General features: G+C 31.7%; 1 protein-coding gene across 1 annotated transcript; it reads left to right on the top strand.

The window, feature by feature from the left end:
- The first annotated feature begins 4571 nt into the window (after positions 1 to 4571).
- On the top strand, positions 4572 to 7358 carry LOC149153751 (amine oxidase [copper-containing] alpha 2, peroxisomal-like). Its single transcript, XM_089439355.1, has 6 exons — positions 4572 to 4634; positions 4670 to 5890; positions 6034 to 6147; positions 6262 to 6708; positions 6796 to 6893; positions 6988 to 7358. Exons 2-6 carry the CDS (start codon positions 4733 to 4735, stop codon positions 7181 to 7183), a joined length of 2013 nt encoding a protein of 670 aa, XP_089295481.1. The 5' UTR covers positions 4572 to 4634; positions 4670 to 4732; the 3' UTR covers positions 7184 to 7358.
- Positions 7359 to 8919: the final 1561 nt, after the last annotated feature.

The following is an 8919-nucleotide window of genomic DNA, read 5'->3' as shown; positions in this document are numbered from 1 at the left end:
ATAAATAAAAACAAATTAATAGATTTTGCGAAAATAAAATTTACAATATTCTCCCATACATGTGGTAAAGTAATTGCTCTAGTGGATTTTAAACAATTTTTTAAACCATTACAAAATTTTACCCAACAATATTTTTTAAATTACCACAATAAAAAAGTATTTTTCAAAACATGTCATAAAATAATTCCTTTTTAAATTATTGAAACAAACAAATAAAATAATTCCTTTTTAAATTATTGAAACAAACAAATATGATGCCAAACATGTCATAAAAGCAATTTCTCTTTCAATTATTAAAAGCAATTTCTCTTTCAATTATTTAAATTACCACAATAAAAAAAGCATTTTTCAAAACATGTCATAAAATAATTCCCCTTTAAATTATTGAAACAAAGAAATATGATACCAACCATGTTATAAAAGCAATTTCTTTTTCAATTATTAAAAGCAATTTCTCTTTCCATTATTATGAAATCTTAGTGGATTTTGTGACAAAGAAAAATATTCTTTATAAAAAAATACTCCAAAAAACATGTAGCAATCAGAGTAAGCCAAACATGTTATAAAAACAATTTCTCTTTCAATTATTAAAAGCAAATTCTCTTTCAATTATTATGAAATCTCGGTAGATTTTGTGAAAATAAAAATATTCTTCATGAAAATGTATTTAACAAAACATGTGGTAAATAGAGTAAAGTAATTATTTTTTAAATTATTAAAACATTTTAGTAAATCATGGTCCAAAGAAATATTCAAAAAAAACATGTAATAGAGCAATATCTTTGTGGATCATTAGGAAACTTAAGTACATTTTGGGTGAAGATATATTATTCATAAAACAATTGCTTTTTAAATTAAGAAATTATTATACAAAGAAATATTTTAGGCATGTGAAAATTTTCTCTAAATTATATCATAATTTTTTTATTGAATTATTAAGAAATTTTAGGGGATATTATGTAAAGAAATATTTTCCATACAAAAATATTTTCTAAAACATGTTCTAAGCATAAAAATATTTAAGGATGAAATTTATTTTAAAATTTAAAAACAATGGTGAATCTTAATAACCCTTAATATGCAAATTATAAGATATTTGGTTATATTTTTGTAAAAATATTTAATTTATAATAATTTTATATTAGTGTGTAGAAAATTTTAGCCATCTATATAATAAAATAATTTATATTAAAATTATTTTATAAAGTTATATTCACCCTTAAAATCATTTTAAAAATTGGATTTTGTGCACAAATATATTCTCCATATTAAAACATTCTTTATTTGAAAATATTCTTGAAAACATGTAATAAATGTAGTAAAGTAATTGCTATTTAAATTATTAAAAAATCTTTGTGGATCTTGTGCCAATTAATATTCATCATGAAGACATATTCTTCAAAATATGTAGTAAATAAATTGCTCTTTAAGTTATTAGGAAATATTAGTGTATTTTGTACAAAGAAACATTCTCCAAAACATGTAGTAAAACATTTGGGCTTAAATCATTAAGAAATAGAATGAATAATGACTTCATTTTTTTTTTTCTACGTAAAGACTAGTTCTATATTAAAAAAGTGAAAAATATGTACATAGAGGTCAGACCTTCCAAGGAGGCCGAGGCCAGTCCTCAAACAAAAAAACCTGGACAATACTGTCGAACCGGTCAAGCGGTTTTACAAAATAAACCTCATAGTTTTGATTTGCCCTGACATTCTGACTAACTGGACTCGGACTACATTTACCATAAACAACAGTAATCTTAACTAGACAGAAGCATTTAGCATAGCTGACTCTAGAACAGAGTATGATAACTGTATTGACTGAACTAACAACCAGGAGCATTAGACTGAAACAAACAGGAGTAAATTGCTGCAAAATCCACGACACAAGTTCAAAAAAGCTTGACATATGCACCCGATGGAATTTAGACCGCATGGCTGGGCGACGCTTGCTGCTCCTCTTTCTCCGGACTTGGTGAGGCAAGCCAAGTGACATACCCTTCATCATCCAGAATCGGCTCTCCACGAGAATCCGTGACCAAGTGAAGGCAGCCAAATCCATGCTGAGAATGTTCGCTGGTCTTATCCTCTTCCCTGGCAGGGTTGGATGGCGGAGGCTCTTCCTGGACCGGGGCTTCCTCATACAGACAGTCAGCCCTATATACCAGACCATTCATGTCTCCCAGGAGAATGCTGCTTTCCTGAGCACTTGTGGAAGCAGGGGAAGTCGAGCTGGGAGTGTGGCGCTCCTCCTCTGAGATGTACACAGTGAAATTTACAGTCACCACTGGTCTAATAAGCCGGCTTTGGAAAATGAGGCGGAAGGATTGATATGAGCCATTCAGAACAAATCTCTCCTGGTCCGATAGCGTGGATGAGGGAGGAACAGAGGCAATTGGGACCGCTTGCTGCAAGTCCGAATGAGCAGGGCCAGTTCTGATGCCAGACCGACCCCCTCGTCTCGGAACTCCCCTGCTGCGCGGCATAGCACCAAGAGCAAGAGACCTGAGAAGCCGCTCGAGCCAGAGTACACTGGAGGCGTGAGGATTCCTGAGCAGAACACAAGCATCGACAGGAGAGTTTTGGCCATGAAATTGAACGGGCTGCGCATTATAAAGAACTGATACATTCACTGCCGCGGGAGAATTACGCAAATCCATAATCCTGGTTCGCATCAAGGACAGAGTTGCCATGCTCGCCTTGAATGCGAATTTACCTCGGGCCTGAACAGAAGTGAAGTCGCCTGCCTTGAGCTTTAACTGAAAACCATCAACGCAAACCCCGGAGGACGCCTGCCTGCCATCCGTCAGGCTTGATGGTAGCGTGGCATGCTTCATTATTAATTGCTGGAGTGTACACCTGCATCCGGGGAATAATGACTTCATTTTAATTATCAAGCAAATTTGTAAATAAATTTCTTTTTAAACAATTAGGAAATTATAGTGAATATTCTACAAAGAAATATTCTCCAATATATAATAAAATATTTGCTTTTTGAATGATTAAAAAGTGAAATCATTAAGTAATTGAAAGAATTAATCATGATGTCATTTTTGCATTCTATTTGGAGATAATTTGGCTATTTTAAATGATTGTTGGATTTTTACTTAGTTCACAATCTCACCATGAATCAATGATATATTTCATTGTATCAAAACACTTCATCTACTAGTGGAAAATGCTTTAATCCATCTCAACACATGCATTCATCCAATTATGTAAATTTAGAGAATGTGTATTTAACCATCACTAGATCTATATCTTATTGAGAATTCATCAATAGAAATGACAACACAAAGGATGGAAACTCATAAAAAAGGTGATTTTAGATATTGTGACTATCTAAGGGCTAATAGTGTAACAATTGTTTGGTGCCCTAAAATTGCACTCATTTAATTGATAGAAGCATCCATCTTGATTTAAAAGGAATTTTGAATGCAAGTCAAAGATATGAATAATACAAATAGATACTTGTTCTTTTTGAATGCTCTCTTTTACACCTCTTCTCAACTAGAATATACTTAGTTGTAGTTCAACGCATTAAAAGGATGTAATTTCCTAAATAATTCATTATTTCATTAAAAATTCATGCACCATGAATGTGTTTTTGGAAATGGCTAGTTAAAAATATATTAAATTGTTTCCAAATTAATACTTAGTCCATACTTTGTCACATGGAATGCAGGTATGATAAGTTTTAGTTTCATGAACATATATTATATTTAAAAAAATCTTGGAAATGTATAAGAAAGATATTCAACCGAATAAACTTTTTTGTGAATTACTTCCAAAATCCATTAATATAACTACACAATATCAAAATCAATTAACACAGTAATTTAATATACATAACAAAAAAAATTTCGTTTGAAAAACTAAAAATAAAAAAATCCACTTCAAAAAGAACTAAATCTTTTGAACTAAAACTCTATGGTAAACTGCATCCCATATCAATTAACACAACTCCACACCATCCAACCTCAATTAACACAACTTACCAACACCAAGAGAATCTAGTGCACCAACTGAGAGCCAATAAAAAGGATAGATTTCACCAACTCACAGAGCCAATAAACACAGAGGGGATATAGTACACCAACTCAAAAAGGGAACAAGTAAGAAGACATAATCCACAAACTCAAAGAGCCAATAAACACAGAGAGGAGAGGATATAGTACACCAACTCAAAAAGGGAATAAGAAGACATAATCCACCAACTCAAAGAGCCAATAAAAAGAAGATATAGTGCACTGAGCTGAAGAGTCAATAAGCCAATCGATATGGGCCAGTAGCATCCCTGTCCCTCCCATGTGAGACATGACCAAATAGAATCATTAATTGGTTGTAATTATTTTTTCCATAATCGCGTGATCGAGAATATCAAATTTTTATTTTATAATAGGGCCACCCACGGCTCTCGGCTCTCTGTCATAGAAAACGATCTTCTCTGAAAATTGAAGTTGCAATTTCATTGATGCTGATCAACAATCTTGTCTTGGGAATAATTGCGTTGAGGCTGACCAACAATTTTGTCTTGGGAATTTGCTGAGTAGGCTGGAGCTAGGAGAAGTTGAGGCCAATCTTCCCAGCTGCAGAATTTTCCAACAGTTAGATTCAATCCCTTTTCTTTATTTGATTTGGATTAAAATCATATTCTTTCACTTCATCCACAAGCCTGTCTGCATTTTGTACACACTATAGTTGTCTAAGAACATTTAGAATATTCAGAAATGAGAAAGAGCGCTCTGTTAGTCATTCCTCTGCTGCTAAGCTTGTATGTATTTATTACTCATGCTGCTGCTCAACATAATCATCCTCTGGATCCGCTCACCAAGTCTGAAATCACCCATATTCGCCAGCTTGTGCTCAAGTCTAAACTCGGCTCCCACAAGAATTTCAGCTTCCACTATGTGGGTCTACAAGCGCCCCAGAAAGAGGCTGTGTATAAATGGAAAGATGGGTTAGCTCCTCCGCCTTCCAGAGAGGCCTTTGTGATTGCAAGAATCCCTGGGGAAACCCATGAAGTTCTTGTAGATCTTTCTTCAGCTTCTGTTACATATGACAAAGTCTATCATGGATTTGGGTACCCCACAATTACATCGGATGAGGATGCAAAGGCTTCTGAGATGGTTTACAACTACCCTCCATTCATACGTTCAATCAAAAGCAGAGGTCTCGAGATCGAACTCGTTGGCTGCGGTGGGTTTTCGGTTGGCTGGTTTGGTGAAAAGAAGCAGGGCAGGAGAACAGTGAAGATCCAGTGCTTCTATCCCAAAGGGACTTCTAATAATTTCGCTCGACCTGTTGAGGGGATCACAGCGGTAGTAGATCTAGAAACAATGAAGATCATTAGCTACAGCGATGAGAAGAGAATCCCAGTACCAAAAGCAGAAGGGACTGATTACAAATTATCGTCTCAGAAACCGCCCTTTGGACCCAAAATCAATCCCGTCTCAATAGAGCAGCCCAAGGGGCCGAGCTTCAAAGTTCAGGGCCATATGGTGGAGTGGGCTAACTGGAAATTCCATACTGGGTTCGATGTTAGAGCGGGCCCTGTTATTTCGACAGCAGAAGTGTTCGATGAAGAGCAGGGGAAATTCAGAAGTGTGATGTACAGAGGATTTTTGTCGGAGATGTTTGTGCCTTACATGGACCCAACACAGGATTGGTATTTCAAAACATATATGGATGCAGGGGAGTATGGTGTGGGCTTAAACGCCTCCCCGCTTGACCCACTCAATGATTGTCCTCGAAATGCTTATTATATGGATGCATTCTACGCAGGAGCCGATGGAAAACCAGTAAAAATATCTGATGCATTCTGTGTTTTTGAAAGGTATGCCGGAGATGTTTCATGGCGTCATACAGGAGGGAATGCAAGCTCGGTGGTAAGCCATTTATAAGTTGTGGGATTTTGAATCGTTGATTGTGTGACATTTCTCAATTTGATGATTGTATACATTTATTATACAAAATTGTATATACCCGTTATTCAAAATTTTGATAGTCTGGAGTCTAAATTTGTGCGCAGATCACAGAAGTAAGACCAGAGGTAACGTTGGTGGTGAGAATGGTTTCCACTGTGGGCAACTATGACTACATCTTTGATTGGGAATTCAAAACAAACGGAGCCATCCGTGTTCAAGTGAGAATGTTGAATCTTAATTATCTAAAAAAGAATATCACGATGATTATGTCATATAAACCTATGACATCTAATTCATTAGTTTTGTTCTGTTTTTCTGAAACTTAAATACAGGTTGGATTGTCTGGCATTCTGGAAATGAAGGCTTCAATCTACAAGAATGTGGAGGAAGTAGAAAATGCAGAGATATATGGGACCTTGTTAGCTGAAAACACCATTGGGGTTTTTCATGACCATTTTCTTACATTCCACCTTGACATGGATGTGGATGGTGTCCAAAACTCATTTGTAAAGGTAATGATGAAGAGAGTGGAAGTTCCTCATGAGGAGTCTCCTAGGAAAAGCTATTGGACAATAGACAGAAAGGTTGCCCAGAGAGAAGAAGATGCCCAAATTCTGTTTGATATCAAGAAACCTGCAGACCTTTTAGTGGTGAATCCATACCACAAGACTAAAATGGGGCAAGATGTTGGGTACAAACTATTGCCTAATTCAATTATTGCCAGTCTTCTCTCTTTGGATGATTATCCACAAATCCGGGCAGCATTTACCAACAATAATGTAAGTCATCAGCTAGTGTTGCTTCTTATGATTTTCATTAAAAATCATGTTGTTTTTTTTTTCATTGAAACCATGATTTTGATGTAGGTTTGGGTTACTCCATATAATCATACTGAGCAATGGGTTGGTGGAATGTATATGGAGCAAAGCCAAGGTGATGACACATTGGCCACATGGACTAAAAGGTGAACATTACACCATTATTTTATATTTGGAAATGTTTTTATATATACAAGTTTATATTAAATTTTATCTAATTAATTTGGTTATGGATAACAGGAATCGAAATATTGAAAAAGAAGATATAGTGCTTTGGTACACTATGGGAATCCATCATATTCCTTATCAAGAAGATTTTCCAGTGATGCCAACTACATCTACATCATTTGAGTTGAGACCAGCTAACTTTTTTGAAAGGAATCCTATCCTCAAATTGTGGCCTATGTCTCCATCCACTTTGCCCACTTGCACATAGATGGATTAAATGGTCTGTCAAGGCAACTTCATATTAAGTCAATAGTTTCAAAGATAAGTTTATTGTTTCAAATATCTTTGAAATTAGATTGAAATAAAATTATAGTTAGTACAAATTATTTGAATAATTAGATCTTGTAAGTTATTTTGATTTTAATAAACAGTGAGTAGAGAATTGTTTTGATTAATAAATTATTTGGATGCATTTTAAATATTAAAGTGAATTAAATTCCATTTTAACAATTTTAAGAAAAAATATTACTTTATCTATTTAAATGATATATAAATATAAATTTCTTAATATGTATATTTTTTAATAATCTAATTATTAACATATTATTGTCAAATATATATTATTATAAACACTAATAATATTTTTTAAATTAATAAAATAATATATACATAATAATTATATTTTAAATAAAAATATATATCACAAATTAAACTATATTAAAAGTTAAAAAAATCACACTTTATATGGTAATCGAATTGTCTAATTATAAATTGTATTTACACACACATATATAAAATTTAAATATATATATATATATATATTATTTTTTTCATTTTTTCATCTCATCATTTAAGTGATTTCAATTATATAAATTATTTAATTTTAAAAATAATATTATATAAAAAAATTAAAATATTATTTTTAATAATTAATATTATATTGATAATATATGATATTTTTTAATAATATATTATAATAATAAAGACATTTAAATTATCAGAAACAAAATTAAGAATATTTAAATTATCTGAAAATTTTGTTTCTAGTTATTTTTATGAACCTTTCAAATCAACATATATAATTCATTATTAATATAATAAATTAAAATCAAATTCTTCACATAAAACCAATCACAAAAATCTTAAATCTAAAACATTTAAATTAATTTTTAAAATTATTTATTATATATTTTTAAATTTAGTTTTTTAAAATTTATAATTTTAATATTAAAAAAATTATAAACTTCCATTTTTAATCTTTTCAGACAATTAGTCTCCATTTTAAATGTGGTAAGTCTTTTAATTAAAATCTCGATTTATTTATCAAACTTATACATAACCATCTTAATTACGTTACTTATTAATGTTTTCATTGTCATTTTTTTCCAAACGCATCTTTAATGGTTAAAGAGGAGAAATTACTAGAAGTATATGGTTATTATTATGAGAAGTATACACGTTATTAATATACATATTATGATAATTATAAATTTTATTTTTATAAAGTATAAGGATATATATAGTGAAGAACTAGTAATTGAGCTGGTTTTGTATTTATGTAATATGGAGTTGATTTTGACTACTAGCACTATAATTTCTAGGTGAACTATGCCGTTTTTAGACCACCACCACCAGTAACCAACGAGACATTTGAACATAAAACCTTATACTCACATTTAGTTTACATTTCCATGAACTTGTTAAGTGAGCTCCTCTCAAAGTTGTAAGAAGAATAATATATTATATGAATTAATGTTATAATTAATAGTAATACTAGATTAGCACAAATATATCAATGTATCGTTGGTATGCTAATAGGTTCAAATTTAAATTATATTTTTTAATATTTATTAATGTATGATATATTTTATTAATTTATTTAAAAAATATTTATAGATATAGATTTAATGTGAATGTTTTTATTATTTTTTTAAATATATAACTATGGAGAGGAAACAATCAACATTGATATGAAATAAACTTGTATAAAAATTATATAAAAAT

This window comes from Pinus tabuliformis, chromosome 9, assembly GCF_031772625.1.
Source record: "Pinus tabuliformis cultivar Carrire ecotype Pingquan chromosome 9, CPIR1, whole genome shotgun sequence".
In the NCBI taxonomy this organism is placed as follows: Eukaryota; Viridiplantae; Streptophyta; class Pinopsida; order Pinales; family Pinaceae; genus Pinus; species Pinus tabuliformis.
The sequence above is the reverse complement of the archived record's forward strand: the minus strand, read 5'-3'. Positions and strand labels throughout refer to the sequence as shown.

Excerpts from the sequence above, each read along its gene's own strand:
- LOC149153751 (XM_089439355.1), top strand. The coding sequence starts at position 4,733 with ATGAGAAAGAGCGCTCTGTTAGTCATTCCTCTGCTGCTAAGCTTGTAT. Across the intron at positions 5,891-6,033 it reads GAGGGAATGCAAGCTCGGTG|ATCACAGAAGTAAGACCAGA; the intron begins GTAAGCCATTTA and ends ATTTGTGCGCAG. Across the intron at positions 6,894-6,987 it reads TTGGCCACATGGACTAAAAG|GAATCGAAATATTGAAAAAG; the intron begins GTGAACATTACA and ends TATGGATAACAG.